The 18124-nt window shown below is 46.2% G+C and overlaps 1 protein-coding gene across 1 annotated transcript in view; it reads right to left on the bottom strand.

Annotated features, from left to right (window-relative positions):
- LOC126484280 (uncharacterized) overlaps positions 1 to 6335 on the bottom strand; it is a 40634-nt gene extending 34299 nt beyond the window's left edge. The window contains exon 1 of the mRNA XM_050107706.1: positions 6248 to 6335. Within this exon, the coding sequence (XP_049963663.1) occupies positions 6248 to 6335 (88 nt within the window). The remainder of the gene's footprint in view (positions 1 to 6247) is intronic.
- Between the last annotated feature and the right edge of the window lie 11789 nt (positions 6336 to 18124).

The raw sequence follows: 18124 nt of genomic DNA on the forward strand, positions 1-18124 counted from the left end.
AGCGTGGACGTGAACCGTATGTGCAGTTGACAGACTTTGAGCGAGGGCGTATAGTGGGCATGCGGGAGGCCGGGTGGACGTACCGCCGAATTGCTCAACACGTGGGGCGTGAGGTCTCCACAGTACATCGATGTTGTCGCCAGTGGTCGGCGGAAGGTGCACGTGCCCGTCGACCTAGGACCGGACCGCAGCGACGCACGGATGCACGCCAAGACTGTAGGATCCTACGCAGTGCCGTAGGGGACCGCACCGCCACTTCCCAGCAAATTAGGGACACTGTTGCTCCTGGGGTATCGGCGAGGACCATTCGCAACCGTCTCCATGAAGCTCGGCTACGGTCCCGCACACCGTTAGGCCGTCTTCCGCTCACGCCCCAACATCGTGCAGCCCGCCTCCAGTGGTGTCGCGACAGGCGTGAATGGAGGGACGAATGGAGACGTGTCGTCTTCAGCGATGAGAGTCGCTTCTGCCTTGGTGCCAATGATGGTCGTATGCGTGTTTGGCGCCGTGCAGGTGAGCGCCACAATCAGGACTGCATACGACCGAGGCACACAGGGCCAACACCCGGCATCATGGTGTGGGGAGCGATCTCCTACACTGGCCGTACACCACTGGTGATCGTCGAGGGGACACTGAATAGTGCACGGTACATCCAAACCGTCATCGAACCCATCGTTATACCATTCCCAGAGCGGCAAGGGAACTTGCTGTTCCAACAGGACAATGCACGTCCGCATGTATCCCGTGCCACCCAACGTGCTCTAGAAGGTGTAAGTCAACTACCCTGGCCAGCAAGATCTCCGGATCTGTCCCCCATTGAGCATGTTTGGGACTGGATGAAGCGTCGTCTCACGCGGTCTGCACGTCCAGCACGAACGCTGGTCCAACTGAGGCGCCAGGTGGAAATGGCATGGCAAGCCGTTCCACAGGACTACATCCAGCATCTCTACGATCGTCTCCATGGGAGAATAGCAGCCTGCATTGCTGCGAAAGGTGGATATACACTGTACTAGTGCCGCCATTGTGCATGCTCTGTTGCCTGTGTCTATGTGCCTGTGGTTCTGTCAGTGTGATCATGTGATGTATCTGACCACAGGAATGTGTCAATAAAGTTTCCCCTTCCTGGGACAATGAATTCACGGTGTTCTTATTTCAACTTCCAGGAGTGTATATCCTGAATTAATGTTCCTGTCTTGCCCTTTAGACATAAGATTCTTATTACTTATTCGGGGGTTTCAGCCGAATTTTACATAAAATCTTTTAAGACCTTTAGCCGTTAAATTATTGCATTGATGTGTGACCTTAAGCCAAGTATTAATATCTCTAAATTGATGTCCTTGTCTTGCATGAGATTGTTATTCTTTATTTTATATGGTATGTTTTAAGGTAAGGCCTTATGCCTTTTGATTGAAACTCCTCTTGTTGCTTAATATGCGACATCCAGTGTAGTTCCATTAAAATTAAATTGCCAAGGCCTTCAGCCGTTTAGATTGAAAATTTAGAAAATATTCTTGGGTGAAACCTCCAGAAGAATGTTGTATTTAGGTCTTGTGTCTCGGATTTTGAATGTGGCCTTCAGCCGATCTAAAGTTAATCAAAGGAGGTCGATTAAAGTTTTTGAGTGCAACTGACAGGAACTCATTTTGGCCCTATTTCCACAATCTTAGCCGTTCTGTCCTGCTAGCTCAGGCATTTCGCCCCCCCCCCCCCCCCTGGCAGGTTTTATTTTTGTTGTGTGTGTTTCATCTCTTAAAATGGTTTTAAGGTGTCTTTCTTCTTGAGTGTCTTAATACTATGGCCAATTTTAACCTTTTCGCGTGGCTTCAGTGTCTTTTTTTGTGCTCTACGAATCGCCAACCGTGTTTTTTGACTTCATGTTGATTTTTTTGACTGTCGACCCATGACCGTATCTGTGTCAGTGTATATTTTCCCTCCATTGTCTCCCCTTACTCTGTTTTCATGTCTCCCTTTTTATCGCCTTTATATGTATTATTTTCTCCTTTTATTAGCTGTCATGTCACTCGGCTAAAGAGTGGCGGAATGTGCTGCTGCCAGCCCTCCCCTGCCCATATGGGGCAGGGGAATGAAATCACTATAAAGGGGAAAAGAAGCTACCCCGGCAGTTTGGTACTCACCGCAGTTCGTGTGTGCGTTTCAGTTCCATGTGCCGAAATACATACTGTTGTTGTTGTCTCACAGTGGTTATCACCTCAGTTCTTGCTCGTTTAGCTCGTGTTGTGTCCTGGTCTGTCGTAGTGTCTGTCGTCTCCCACTTGTTCGTCTCTCCTGTCTGTTCATTGCTAGTGATAACTCCAGCAGCTTCCCTGCCCAGCGGTGTCGCGTCTCCATTCTCTGCCATGCACTGCTCAGTGGTCGCACATAGCTATAGTGATGAGGTAAAAGGTTCAGTAGCATGGAGGCTAAGTTTGTCTTCTGGAGCAATAGCAGCAGCTCATGCAGCAGCGCCAGTTACACGTCGTGCAGCAATCCTTGCAGTTGTTGACAGACAAAGTCACAGCACGGGACGGCCTTCTGCACCAGCTCGTGGGTGTCCCGGATTCCGACGCTTCCCCACGTCCACCTTCGTTTCCGCCCTTCGACGGCGCTAAGGAAAACTGGGAAACATACTGGAATCATCTGAAACAACATTTCACAGTGTTTCAGGTCACGGACAACTCCCTACAGTGATCGTCATTCTTGTCCTGGGAGTCACCAGACAACATTCTTTCTGCTTCGAAAGATAGCACCATTGTCAGACCCCATGGCTCTGTTCTTTAACGAGATATGTGTGCTGCTGACTAACTACTATTCCCAGCATTAACATGTCATGCCGTCTTGGCTTGAGTTCCACCAGTACCATCAACAGCCCAGTCAGTCATACCGATTTTGCGTCACAGTCTTGCAGGGTGTCAGCTGCAAATGTAAAACTTCACTTGCTCTAATTAGCATTACAAGGCATCGTATTCAAACTCCTTGATTCGTGATGTCGTTCATCTGGCACCTGATCCAGAGGTCTGCACGGCTGCATTGGAACTCGATAACCCCTCGCTGGAAGACATTCTGCACATAGCCCACTCCTTTGAAATTGCACAAGCGGCGAAAGAGGGTCTCATAGCGAGGCAGACCACAGGTGGCTGCAGTAGAGTCCTCCCAGCACGCGCCTCCCTCGCACCGTCTGCGTGGTACAGCTCACAGGGAGCAATGTCTCCTCCATGACTGACGTCTCTATAGCTTTGGATCCGACGGTCGCCCCTTGGTGATGGTCATGTGGGTTACTTCCGTCTTGCCACCTGTGCTTTTCGGCCCACACTCAAGCAGACTGTCCCCTTGGCAGGAAGACGTGCACACTGTCAGAAAGATGGCCATCTCCGATCTATCTGTCGCAGTCGCTCAACCCGCTCCCTCTCCCTCACCCATGGGGCATCAGGATACTGTGCATAAGCTGCAATCAGTCGTCCCACTGGATGCCCCATTGACATGGAAGTTGTTCCTCATGCTCCGCATTTTTAACGTGGACGTTCGTTTCTAGCTCAATATGGAGCCACTGTCTCCTTGATCAATCTGGCGATGTATACACACCTGGGTTCCCCAGAGCTGTCTTCCGCCTCTCAGCGTCTGATGGTGTACAGTGGCCATTCTATCTCCCTCTGTGGGCAGTTTTGGGTTCTGGCCACCTATAAACGTCTTCCCCAGCTCCTGACACTACTGCTGGTTGACCATCCTCCAGCTTGAAACATTTTTGGACTCAATGCTTTCTCATTGTTTGGATTTTTGATTTCTTAAGATTTTAAGGCCGTTTCCACTGCTGTTTCATTCCAGGGCCTCAACGATCTTTGCTCGGCTTATGACTGTCTGTTTCAGTCTGACTTAGGGTGTGCTTCGGACTTAAGACGCACACTGCTCTCCAGCCAGATGCTCAGCTGCAGTTGCTCCGGGCTCGACCCATTCTGGTGACCTTATGTCCCGTAGTCAAGCAAGAGCTCGATCGACTGCAAACTGCTGGCGTCATCGATCCCATGAAAGCGAGGGCTTGGGCGACCCTATTAGTGGTGATCTGGAAACCCAATGGCTCCCTTCGCCTATATGGGGATTTCAGAGTTACAATCAATGCACAGTCCCTGATTGAAATACATCCCATTTCCCATCAGGAAGACCTTTTCACCAAACTTGCACATGGCGAGTACTTCTCCAAGATCGACCTGGCGGAGGTTTACCACCAATTACCGCTAGATGAGGAATCACAGAACCTCACTGTCATCAACATGCCTTTCAGATTATATAAATACAAGCACCTACCATTTGGTATTTCCTTGGAGCCAGCCATTTTCCATAGGTACCTGGAGCAGTTCACACAGCCCATTCCAGCTTGTGTCAATTATCTCGATGACATCTTGGTCAACAGCCGTACACACCACGAGCATTTGCAAAACCACAGTATCTTATTTCAAGCCATGCAGCTCGCAGGCTTAGCTCTCGGCTGGAAAAAGCGTAGTTTACTTGGACCAAATGTCGAATACCTGGGGCACTGGCTCGGTAAAGACGGCATTTGTCTGTCAGATCGCAACATTGTGGCAATCAATTCCCTTCCCACCCCGAAGGATTTATTTGACCGCCAGGTTTTTTGAACACTTCAAGATTTTCAGCAGGCCACTGATGTTTCACAGACCCTCAATCGCATTTGTTGCATAGGGATGCCTTTCAACTGGACTCCTGCCTGTGATCAAGCCTTTTCTCTACTTGAAAACTATGCTCAAATCCGCCCCTTGCCTTCCTTATCTCTGGACCACCCCTTGGTTGTGGCAGCCGATGCTTTGGCATATGGTATTGGGGCAGTCCTGGCTCACAGGAATGAGGATGGCTCAGAAAAGCCCATTGCGTATGTGTCCAAGACACTATCTCAAGCACGGACGAACTATTCCCAGATTGAGAAAGAGGCTCTGGCGATTGTGTTTCCCATTCAAAAGTTTTACGTTTACCTGTGTGGGACGAAGTTCACTCTCCTCACTAATCTCATGGCCTTTGTTACCCTATTCAGACCACCCATACACCTCCCAGAGGAAACTGCTCAGTGTCAATTACATTTAGGTTATCTGATATAAGCCCACCTCTCAACACTCCAACGCAGATGCCTTGTCATGTCTCCCCTCAGGTCCTGATCCCGAGTTCGACCATCAGGAAGTCCTCTAGTTTCACATTGATATGGCCCACCAAAATTCACTGGGCGGATTTCCGATCATGACTGCACAGATCGTCTTTGCCACTCGATGGGATCCCATTCTGCAGCAGGTTCTCTGCTACATGACCCATGGTTGGCCCAAAGATCTGACTCGCCTGTTTGAATTCAGCCCCTGGTGGCACCTCTCACACAGGCTATTGGTTGTGGTAGGTATTCTTCTGTTGGTTGCAGAGGCTATCACCCATTGGGTGATCATCCCATCTAATTTGTGCCACCATATCCTATGCTTGCTACATCAGGGACACAATGGGATGTCCTGTATGAAGGTGTTGGCTGTGTGTTGGCCCAGCATCGATAGTGATATCAAACACTTGGTCTGTGGATGCACAGTATCTGCCCATCACAATCATTTGCACCCTGGCACAAGGCTTACCCGCCCTGGGACCGTATTCATCTCTATTTTGTAGGCCCATCCTTGGGATCAATGTGGTTAATCATTGTGCGTGCATACTTCAAATACCTGTATGTGGTGTGCATTGCGTCCACAACGACTAATGCCACACTCATGGCCTTGGCTCAGGTTCTCACCATCGAAGGCCTGCCTGGTACCTTGGTCCCCAATAATGGCTCCCAATTCATGGCATCGTCCTTCCATGCATTCTGTGAGGCCAACGGTATCAAACACATCGAATGGCGCAGCAGAACGACTAGTCAGGACGTTTAAACAACAGCTGACAAAAGCGGTGGAATCCTCTGCCACCACTAAGCACTTATCCCACCACGCCAATTGAAGGTCATAGTCCAGCTGAACTCCACCATGGGCAGCAACCACGGACCCTGCTCCATCTACTGACGCCATCGCCTTCTGAGCCCTGCTCAGCACTACACCCTGGGCATGACTGTATGCGGTCGCTCCTATGGGGACAAGGATGCTTGGACTCCACGACAGCAGTCACAACCCATGAGCAGCGTGTGACGTCAGTAAAGACACAGAAGGGGCTCGAGCCTCCGCGCAGCCACCATAACCATCTCCGGCCTTGTACCCCTTAGTGACACTTCATGTCACCCAACCCCCTGCCTCCTTCTGGTGTGCATGAGGCTGTAGAGTCGGCCCCACTACTGATGGCCGCTGGTTCCCTGCAAGCACGCCGGTACTCATTGCCACATACACAAGGATTGGAGGCAATGTGCAATGCCCTGCTCTCAGGTGATGTTTTGATGGATTCCATGGATTGCCCTCCCAACCCACAGCTGGTGGTCCACGACACAGGGTCTCCTTCCATCCACCCACCACGGCACTGTATGGGGCGTTTCCGCCCCTATGCACAGGTTTCGGGTGGCAGTAATCTGATGTTGGAAGGTGCAGAAGTTGAATGTGCGTCAAAGGGTATAGGCCTGTATACCCACAAGGAGTCTCCGTGCTCTGGCGCCCGCCTCCGTTGAGAGCCTCGCTGTGCGAGTGCGCCGCTGTCCATACCTCGCATTGCCCGCAGTCATGAATTTAGGCGCCCCGCAGTTCTACACCGGCAGTCTGGTACCCGCCGTAGTTCGTGTTGTGGATTGTCAGGAGAGCCAACCCAGGAATACTAGAGGAAGCCGAAAGGCACGCGTTTTAGCTCACGCACGCTGGCGTGAGGTCTGAAACAGGACAAGGAAATTAGACTTTAGAAAAAACGAACGTAGCTGGTGGAATACTTAACTTTAATCCATTAATGGTGAACGTCGGTCTGACGGTACATGCGTCACAAGATCAATAGTAACTGAATATGGCGCCTTGCTAGGTCGTAGCAAATGACATAGCTGAAGGCTATTCTAACTATCGTCTCGGCAAATGAGAGCGTATTTTTTCCATGAACGATCGCTAGCAAAGTCGGTTGTACAACTGGGGCGAGTGATAGGAAGTCTCTCTAGACCTGCCGTGTGGCGGCGCTCGGTCTGCAATCACTGATAGTGGTGACACGCGGGTCCGACGTATACTAACGGACAGCGGCCGATTTAAAGGCTAGCACCTAGCAAGCGTGGTGTCTGGTGGTGACACCACATTCCTACCCCGCAAATCGGCGTAAGGTTGTGTTATAAGGCTTCCGCCCGCCGTGGGGAGGACCCCATGTTGACGTATGCGACGAGGTGGGGAGCCTAACAACAGGCAAGGCTGTGCCACCCGCACCCTGTCATTCGGTCCGCGGGGAGCTAGGAAACGCCTGAAAACCTGCTCCAGGGTGCACGCCAACATGCGGTGTATGCGCCCGCAGAGAGACAGGAGGGGCCGAAGGGTCGACCTCCATCGGGTTGGGGCACCCGACGGGCGAAGGCGACATATGGTCCGGAGTGGGCAAGAGTTCCATGTCGGATGACAACTGGTCACGGGAAGAGATCGGCGGCGCGTGACCCAGGGAGGCGCCCGGCTGTTGCAGCGACGCGTCCACTGTGGGCGTCGCCGGCGGGAGAACAGGCGGCGGCGGCGGTGGCAGCGGCGCGTCGCCATGGGGCAAAATGGAAGACAGCGTCGGTACCACCTGGGGCTGAGGCGAGCCAGTAGATGGGTCCCCAGGGCGCTGACCGGACAGCACCGTCGCTGGAAGCAGACGGCAAGCGGCAGATCCCATGCGACGACGGAGGCGCAGCTGGTTGAGATGCCGGCGCACCTCACCAGAGGCCCCCAAAACCAGATACATAGCGCTGCCGAGGCAGCGAAGAATGCGCCCTGCGAGCCAACGCCGTGAACCTCGGTAGTGACGATAGTAGACAACGTCGCCAGGAGCGAAAGCAGGCGTCTGCCGCTGCACAGGAACCTGATGCGGTGGATGTAGCAAAGACATCAAGGTTCGATGAGGACGACCGTGGAGCAACTCAGCCGGCGAACGACCATCTCGGGGCTGAGAGCGATACGAGGACAAAAAGAGCAATAACGCGTCCTCTCGAGAATGCGACTCTTTTAACTTCAACATCTGTGACTTGGAAGTCCTGACCAATCGTTCAGCGGCACCGTTTGACTGTGGCGAAAACGGCGCGGACGTCAGATGTTGAATACCATTGGCCTTGCAGAATGACTGAAATTCTGCAGACATGAATTGTGGGCCATTGTCGGAAACAATAGTCTGTGGAAGACCTTCAATGCAAAAGATAGCAGATAACGCTTGGATGGTGGCAGATGACGTCGTGGAAGACATCCGGACAAGAAAAGGAAAATTACTGAATGAATCAACCACAACCGACCATCGAGCATTCCAGAATGGACCAGCAAAATCGATGTGTAAGCATTGCCAAGGGGAAGTGGTTTTTGGCCATGCAAAGAATTTCCGCGGTGGTGCTGACTGTTGTTCGGCACACGCCATGCAAGAAGAGCACATATTCGTAATCGCAGCATCGATTCCGAACCAAGTACAGTGACGAGCAAGTTGTTTCGTTCTCACTATACCCCAATGTCCCTGGTGGAGAAGCTGTAAGACAGAGGACTGTAACGACCCTGGACTGATCATTATCAGAACGCAACAGCAAAACACCACGTCGAACAAAAAGTCTCTTCTTGTGAGCAAAAAATCGGCGAACCAACGGATCCCTGATCCGTGACTTTGACAAGGGCCATTGCGTAGCAACAAAACGCAGAACGGTAGCAAGGACAGGGTCAGCAGCTGTGGCTGTAGCTACACGACGAAAATCAATCGGAAACGATTCGACCACGTCATCGGTTTCTGCATCAATGAACATGCAAGCAAGTTCGGAGGAATCGAATGCTCCATCCTCAGCAACAGGGAAACGGGACAACGCATCGGCGTTTCCGTGCTTAGCAGTGGACCGATACAAGATATCGTAGCGGTACTGCGAGAGGAAAATAGACCAGCGAATGAATTTCTGCGCTGTACGTGGAGGTACAGGCTGGGACGGATGAAAAAGCGATGTCAAAGGTTTGTGGTCTGTGATGATGGTGAAGTGACGACCATACAAGAAATCATGAAACTTTGTAACACCAAATACGAGAGCCAATGCTGCTTTCTCGATCTGTGAATAATTTCTTTGCGCAGACGAGAGCAATTTTGACGCAAAGGCAATAGGGCGATCGTGCGACCCATCTTTGTGCGCAAGCACAGCACCGATCCCGAATTCCGATGCATCCACCATCAACAAAAGGGGTTTGTGGGGATCGAATGGCGTAATGCAAGTATTGGAAAGCAACGCCGATTTCAACTGGCGAAAGGCGCGTTCGCATTCCGTCATTCAGCCGAACGGAACACCTTTACGGCGTAAGCGATGAAGTGGAGCTGAAATGGAAGAGGCGTATCGCACATGTTTATGGTAATAGTTGATTTTTCCCAGCACACTCTGTAGCTGTTTCAAATTCCGTGGCGAAGGCAAGTCTTGTATGGCACGGAGGTTCTCTGGACTGGGATGTATGCCTTGGGCATTAAGTACATGTCCCAGGTAGGGCAAGTCCCGAGCAAAAAACACACATTTGTCCTTCCGCAAGCGAAGACCATTTTGTCGCAAGACCTGAAATAATGTTCTGAGATTGGCTAAATGTTCTTCTTCCGTCTTTCCGGAGATCGCAGTATCGTCCAGATAGGTTGCTGCATTAGGGACCGACGCACAAACAGTTTGTAGATATTGCTGAAACAATGCAGGGGCGGATGCACACCCGAATGGCAGTCGTTTGAATCGATGCAAACCAAGATGCGTGTTAACCACCAAAACCCGCTGGGACTCTTCGTCCACCGGTATTTGCAAGTACGCATCTGCTAGGTCCAACTTCGAAAAATATTTACCCGGGCACAGTTTGTCAAAAAGATCTTCCAGGCGGGGAAAAGGAAAAGTTGCAATCACGAGTTGTGGATTCACTGTTGCCTTGAAGTCCACACAAAGTCTCAATTTTCAAAAAAAATGGCTCTGAGCACTATGGGACTTAACATCTATGGTCATCAGTCCCCTAGAACTTAGAACTACTTAAACCTAACTAACCTAAGGACAGCACACAACACCCAGCCATCACGAGGCAGAGAAAATCCCTGACCCCGCCGGGAATCGAACCCGGGAACCCGGGCGTGGGAAGCGAGAACGCTACCGCACGACCACGAAGTCTCAATTTTCCCGAAGGATTTGGCAAAATTACTAAGGGTGATGCCCAGAGAGAAGCCTGCACACGTTCAATTACACCTTGTAATTCCAAATCGTGTATTGTTTTTGCGACCTCATCACGCAATGCGTGGGGAACATTGCGCGCTGTGAAAAATTTCGGTTGCGCGTTGACTTTCAGTTCCAAATGTGCTTTATAGTTCTTAGCGCAACCAAGGCCTGGTGCAAAAATGTCTGCAAATTTTTCACATAGACGAGAAACACTGTCTGAAGGCACAGTCTGGTTCACTGATAGGACCTGATTGACTATAGACAAGTTAAACATCTGAAATAAATCGAAACCAAACAAGTTCACTGCAGAAGAAGAACGAAGGACATAAAATGACTCAAGTTTTGTTTGTCCTTTGTATGTTGCAAGAAGGCTGCACTGTCCTAACACAGAGATATCTTGACCGGAATAACTACTTAAGGGGCTCCGGAAAGACTCAAAATCATGAAAAGTTCAATTTTTACTTTTTTGCATTTTCTGAATCTGCAGACTATTACCTTTTAATAGATATATAATTTATTCAATTCCGAAGACTACAACTATTATTAAATTTCTTTTGAAATGTGTTCTACATGGGCGTGACCCACTGTGGCGCTGTTAAACTGCTGTCAAATGGTGTTATTATTAACGTCCGTGTTCATCAGGTACATTTTAGTGATGTGAGATAAAGTATGTGTTGCGGCTAACCTGTGATGGTTCAATATATATCACTGGTGTGATTGTCGATTGTTTCATGTTTATTTACTCTGTCGTTATCTCGAAAATATTCGTAATTAATTCTGTTTCTTGAGTCTCTGTTTTGTTGAAGTATAATAATGAGTAAAAGTAAAGTTATTAGAATTCCTCTGAAGGCTTTTAAGAAAGGGAGAAATGTTGGAAAGCCAAAGGTATGTGTTATTACTGTAAACAATAAAGGCGATAACCAAGTGAGTGAACCTAACCTCTCAAGTGCACCTGCCCATAGCAGTCAGAGTGGGAAAGAAAATACTTCACAGAAGAAGCTTGGTTCAATGAGTGAAAACTATGAATGTTTTATGGGCGAATCGGATGTGAATGAAATATGTCGGCTCTCAAAGGAATTTTTTCAAACTGTGTAAGATGTATTCATTGTAGTGAAGTTGGTCTGGAACTCTCCATAATAAAGCTCGTAGGACTTGCTAGTGAAATACAACTGAAATGTGATAAGTGTTCATACATGACCACCTTTTGGAACAGTGTTGCAGTAACTGCAACTGAAGAAAATGGTAGCAAAATCTACGAACACAACAACGAGCGATGCTTGCTTTAGACAAGGAACGCCTTCAGGCTGCAGACAGGGCTGTAAAGAGTCTAGAAATACAAGCAAGAGTAAACAGGAGGAGGAACAAGAGGAAGCTGGAGGAGGAGTTTGCAGAGGATGAAGATAATCCATCCTATGGACCTGGAATGCACTAAAAAGTTAATCCAATCTTTGTCGCTCGATTCCCGAAACTTTTATTTTTTCATACTAATTACATGTTTTCTAAGGATCTTCCAAACATATTTGTTTCAAACTTTCAGTAAATGTTACACAGTACCTTCTGCATAATTTAATACAGTCTTTTTCCAAAAATCTGTATATTTTTGAATATATAAATAAAAAATTGCAAAAAAATGTTGTGAATTTCCATTACAATTGAAAAAAATCATCTTTAATAACTGAACTAAAATTTTGTAAAATCCGTGTGTTAAGTTGTAGCCCATATTCCAATAAATAATCTGTAAAAATGTTCAACTTCCTACCTCAAATACTTTGTGAGGAAAGATGTAATTTATAAGCATTATTTTAACATTGCAAGTATAGGGCGTTCCGGAGCCCCTTAACAGTTGCGACACGCAACTGAGGTGTGCCCAGCTGTGTGTACATGTCGTGATTGATCAGTGAAACTGCAGCTCCGGTATCGAGCTGGAATGGTATCACTTTGCCGTTAATGTCCAAATCTCCTTCAATAAGTCTTCGTACTGGGGGGGCCGAGCGGTTGATTCGCCACTCTAGCGCTTCACGAGAAGCGACTGGAGAGTGCTTCACAAAGCTATACCGACCCTCCGCGGCGCACCTTATGAATCACTGACGAACGTTAGAACAATATTTATAATACTCTGCCACCTTTCCTTCTCCTCAATGCGGAAATTATCCATTACTCTTCACATTACTGTGCTTTTTGCATCCGACTGCTACTGCCTGGGGTTAAAACGAACAGATACAACAAGACACACAGATTTCACTGCACCAAATACAAATTTAATTGATGGATAACAAGAGTAGAAGAGTCATTACGCCCACTAATCGAGTAGACGATTTGAGCACAGCACTTGTGGTAAATACCACTTGGGTACTACTGGGGATCTTGTCCTGACATTACGGGCATAATCCTTCATTTTGCATAGCGTACATAGGTGCTTAAGGTGAATTATAGCGACGATATACTTGTTTCTGTAGCTAACTCAGCTCATTATTTTCAAGTTCGGTTGGACTTTAAATACTTTGATTTCCAGTTCGTGACACAATTTAACGCACTTTCACAGCGAGAAATAACTTTCTAGCGAACAGAACATCGCAAGTTTGCAAACTTTAGCGTTAAGAAATTTGCCTTCTGTCGTATTCTGCTGCATTTAGTGGTGAGTAAACGATGTAGAACAGACACCTAGTAATAGAGAAGAATGGCAGAGAGAAACAACGAACCGTTCACTTAGGTCTGGTTCCTATAGTTGGGAACACACGTGAACGCGATTCCTCTGTGGTGTAAACGGTGAGAAAGTGAGAGCGAAAGCGAGAGAACATTCGGCTCTGGTCTCTCGTGTTCAGCTGGTTGTCGGTCTCTTCAGATCGAATTGTAAAAAACAGCGGTGAACATGCATTGAAAGACGTCGTCATTAACTGTAGTCAGGCAATGAAATGCGTTCATATTGCGGGCCAACAGTACCACCCACTTACCAGTTGCAATCAATGACTTAATGCTTTTGTTGGACTCTTGATGTGAACACAACAACATCTCAGCTTTAAGCTGACAACGAAAATACTTCTCAGAATGAAGTTAAATAGTTAATCATGAGTGACCTACGTTGTGAACCATAGTCTCAGAAGATAATGATAATAAAGAAGGAAAATTGCCAATTCCATTAGTATAACTTTAATCATACCACCGTGGTTTTCAGTTGTACAGCACTATGACAGTATCTGCTGTAAAACTGCAAATCACAGGTATCTGGCAATTTTTCCTCTTTATTACCGTCATCTTGTGAGGTTATGGGTTACAACCTGGCTCTCTCATGAAGTTTTTAATTTCGTTCTGTCAGTCTTGTTGGTCCACAATAGAAACGCATTTCGTTGCCTGACTGCAGTTAATGGTGACGTTTACAATTCTAATTCACCGCTTTTTTTTTATTTGAACGATCTGAAGATGATAATAGAAAACCACTGAAATTAGTCGTGGGGCTGTAACTGTGTACTGAAAACTGCAGTCTAGACATAAAAACTTTTTTAGGAGCAGTAGTGGACACTGGCCAACTCTTTGCATATGATCGTTCGCTTCCATTTGGTATAAACGGGGCTGTACACTCGGTCGCTCATTTTCGCGTCTGTTCTCTCTTTACAACTCGTAAATTATGTCATACGGTGATTTTTCCTTGGTTGGATATGTGAATCATTATATCCTTCTTAAATGGAATCATTGCTACCGATTTATTAACAAGGGAACGGCCGAATCCGACATGTTGGAACCTGTTACACAGGAATAATACATCGACATAAACACAGTGTCTGAGTTGTAATTGCTAAGACACGCTGCAAGTCTTTTAAAAAACATGTTGGAAGTTGCCAAACTGGTAGCTCGCCAGGCAGCTGGAGAAATGTACATCTCTGACCTGGCTGCAACACGCCGCGCACACGTCCTTGGTTGATGGCACATCGGTAAACAGATAACACGGCATGACGTTATCGTAATTTCTAAAGTGCGTTTCAGTTTCCTTGAATAGTTTGACACAATTGTTCACACTTACTGTTCTCTTGAATTTACAGCTCATTTATATCCATACAAAATTAGCAGTTGAATCTGCGGTATCGCTAAGCGTTAACAATGTAGCTATACCTTGCTTTTTATTTTTTTAAAGTATGTCCTTGCTAATAGCATCTGTCTTTGCGCAGGCTGTAGAGTTCCACAATAATGCAGAATTCAATTTATAAATTATAGCTTTGTAAAGACGAAATATGAACCATATGGTGTGCAATCGAAATCGCTTACTTCTCCAGAATACCTACATATAAGCTACGTATTAGTTAATTTCTTAGACATTCATTCTTTAGAAAATATGGAAACATTGGAAGAATCACGAAATAACTATGACGATCCCTTTATCTGTGATACCAACTATGATTGTAGTGCTAATTAATAAGTCCAGAACAAAGACAGAGTTGCCTGCTAACACAAACCATGTACAGTAATTGTTTAAGTGACAAGGAGAATCTTGTAAATCATTTGTTTAAAAGATGGAGGAAGAAAACGCTTTAAGTGAAGCAGTGTGCAAAGCCAGTTTCGTTTCATAAAATCTGAACGTTTATTGTTTAAATGGAAGAAAGATTTGCACCAAGTACTAAATATGAACCAAATGAAACTCGAAAAGGTGTGTAAGAAAAACTATTTGAAAGATTTGGACTTTCTCTTGGCAGTCGAGCACTGTTACCGAGGAAGATCTTAGAGACAGGATTCTCTGAATTGCGAGTCACATGAACAACGCTGGTTTCCAGGCTTCTTCGACCTCGCTAAAGCAAGCGAGGAAATTATACGGAAAAAGAACTCCAAGTAAACGCGTAAACATAGCGAGTGCAAAGGTATAAAGGAGATGTCAAAAATAGGTAATATTGCATGGGAATTCTTAGCTGAAGTGAAGACGACCTCCCCACTGTGCGTAAAGCTGGTCAGTAAGGTTTCGTGTCAGAAAGGTGTCCAAACCACACTTCATCGTTTTGGGCGAAAAAAAGTCAGTTTCACTTGTGCAATCGATGAATGCGATGACAGAGTTTATAACTCTCTCCCATTTTTAAATATTTTAGTACGTCGATTACAAGATTTGTCCCACTAAACAGCCTAGTTTGCCCTGAGGTTTCCGAAAGAGATAGAACTACGAAAACAACAATCCAATTATACTTATCATTGAGTACTGACGTGATTAGTGGCAAAAATCTTGTGATCGAATACTAAAATCTGAAAAAAATGAGACAGGATAATTTTAACGTCGGAAACTTCTCACCGGTTGTAAAAAATGACTTACTGCTTTTGCTGGACTCTTGATGTGAACACAACATCTCAGCTTTACGGTGACAACGAAAATACTGTTAATAAAATTCATATTCAACCCAGAACTGATGTCCGCAGCTCGTGGTCGTGCGGTAGCGTTCTCGCTTCCCGCGCCCGGGTTCCCGGGTTCGATTCCCGGCGGGGTCAGGGATTTTCTCTGCCTCGTGGTGACTGGGTGTTGTGTGTTGTCCTTAGGTTAGTTAGGTTTAAGTAGTTCTAAGTTCTAGGGGACTGATGACCATAGATGTTATGTCCCATAGTGCTCAGAGCCATTTGAACCATTTTGAACCAGAACTGATAATGTTATTCAGCCCCTCCACAAAGAAATTTTTCGACAGTGAAAACATTTTCCAATAAATTGTCGGACAATATAATTTCCAATAGTTCTGTCATTTGAGGTTTATGATCGGAAAAGTGTTATTAAACTTAAGTCATTTATACATTCTCGGTTTACACGATCAAGTTTCACAAATTTCAGCATTCAGAACAGGAACTCAATCCCAGTTCTGTCGAAATAAAACTAATAATTACTGTGGAGTGCCTGAATGCATTAATCTTTCTTTTCTCAAGTGTGCCTCATGTCTCGAAAATATTTGTTTTCGTCAACCAATAGACACTTTCCATTTTTGTGAAGACTGCAGGGAATAAATGAGGAACTGTTTCATTATTCGTTAAATATAAATTATTGGAAAATTGTCGTAAAAACCGTGTTGTAGGAACTGTTATAAAATATTTAGCATCATCAGCTTAAAGTCCCGACTGATGGAAGTCGTCTGTAGTGTGACGTCATACACCACATTGAGTTTCTTCCGTCTATAAGTCACTTGTGTAACAGTATCATTGCAACGATTTAGCTGACGACACGAACTTCAGCTTATTCCAAAAATTAATGACTTAACACCGTTTTGGAATGGTCTGTACGCTTAAAATTCGCAGGTGTGCACTTTGGTCTTGGCGCTACACGACGCTGCGTTCTCCCGTCACGTCTGCGCCTGCTTATTGGTCGGCAGGAAGGAATCTACAAAAGGCTGCTTCAAACGGCAAAAATTAATAACTTTAACATCTTTCTTAAAATATTTGCAGTGAGCCTCAGCAACTAAAATTTTGACAGTGCTTTCTTTCGGTGTGTTCTTCCCATTTGAGCCGGACGGAGTGGGCGTACGGTTCTAGGCGCTACAGTCGGAAACCGAGCGACCGCTACGGTCGCAGGTTCGAATCCTGCCTAGGCGACTGATGACCTCAGAAGTTAAGTCACATAGCGCTCAGAGCCATTTTTTTCCCATTTGAAAAAATTCAGGATAGGTTCTGGCATGTGGGATTGGGTCGTTCTCTTGTCAGAGATAGTTGCCCCAAGTTTCACAAAACCGTGTGCCAACTGGCCCTATTCATTTCTTTCTCTTGAACTAATGGTTAGTGCGAAGAGAGCGCGAGAATGTTGAAAAACTCGCTAGATGCAACATGCACTGTAGTTTACGTAGTTGTTGTAGGCCAATTTGAGGTACCATATTGAGGTAGCAAGTTGAGACGAACAGTTTGACACGGGACACTTGTGGTCTTTCAAATCGGGAAACTACCTCCAATTGGCCTACAAAAACTAAGTAAGCTACAGCACATGTTGCATCTAGTGACTTTTTCAACATTCTCGCGCTCTCTTCGCACAAACAATTAGTTCTACAGAAAAAAAATGAACAGGACCTTTTTGGTAGAAAATTTAATATAGTTTAACTTTGTACAGCGACGAGTTTATGGTGGAGGGCGCGGTTTCGAGTTATTCAAGAAAAACGTACAAAAGTGATATTAAATGTGTTCTATCTCGAAACCATTTGGAATAGGGCATACATCCATATGAAGTTTTTTGTTCGTTGTTGTTGTTGTGGTCTTCAGTCCTGAGACTGGTTTGATGCAGCTCTCCATGCCACTCTATCCTGTGCAAGCTTCTTCATCTCCCAGTACCTACTGCAACCTACATCGTTCTGAATCTGCTTAGTGTATTCATCTCTTGGTCTCCCTGTACTATTTTACCCTCCACTCTGCCCTCCAATACTAAATTGGTGATCCCTTGATGCCTCAGAACATGTCCTACCAACCAATCCCTTCTTCTAGTCAAGTTGTGCCACAAACTCCTCTTCTCCCCAATTCTATTGAATACCTCCTCATTAGTTATGTGATAAATCCATCTAATCTTCAGCATTCTTCTGTAGCACCACATTTCGAAAGCTTCTATTCTCTTCTTGTCCAAACTATTTATCGTCCATGTTTCACTTCCGTACATGGCTACACAACATACAAATACTTTCAGAAGCGACTTCCTGACACTTAAATCTATACTTGATGTTAACAAATTTCTCTTCTTCAGAAACGCTTTCCTTGCCATTGCCAGTCTACGTTTTACATCCTCTCTACTTCGACCATCATCAGTTATTTTGCTCCTCAAATAGCAAAACTCCTTTACTACTTTAAGTGTCTCATTTCCTAATCTAATTCCCTCAGCATCACTTGACTTAATTCGACCACATTCCA

Source organism: Schistocerca serialis, chromosome 6 (genome assembly GCF_023864345.2).
Source record: "Schistocerca serialis cubense isolate TAMUIC-IGC-003099 chromosome 6, iqSchSeri2.2, whole genome shotgun sequence".
Lineage (NCBI taxonomy): Eukaryota > Metazoa > Arthropoda > Insecta > Orthoptera > Acrididae > Schistocerca > Schistocerca serialis.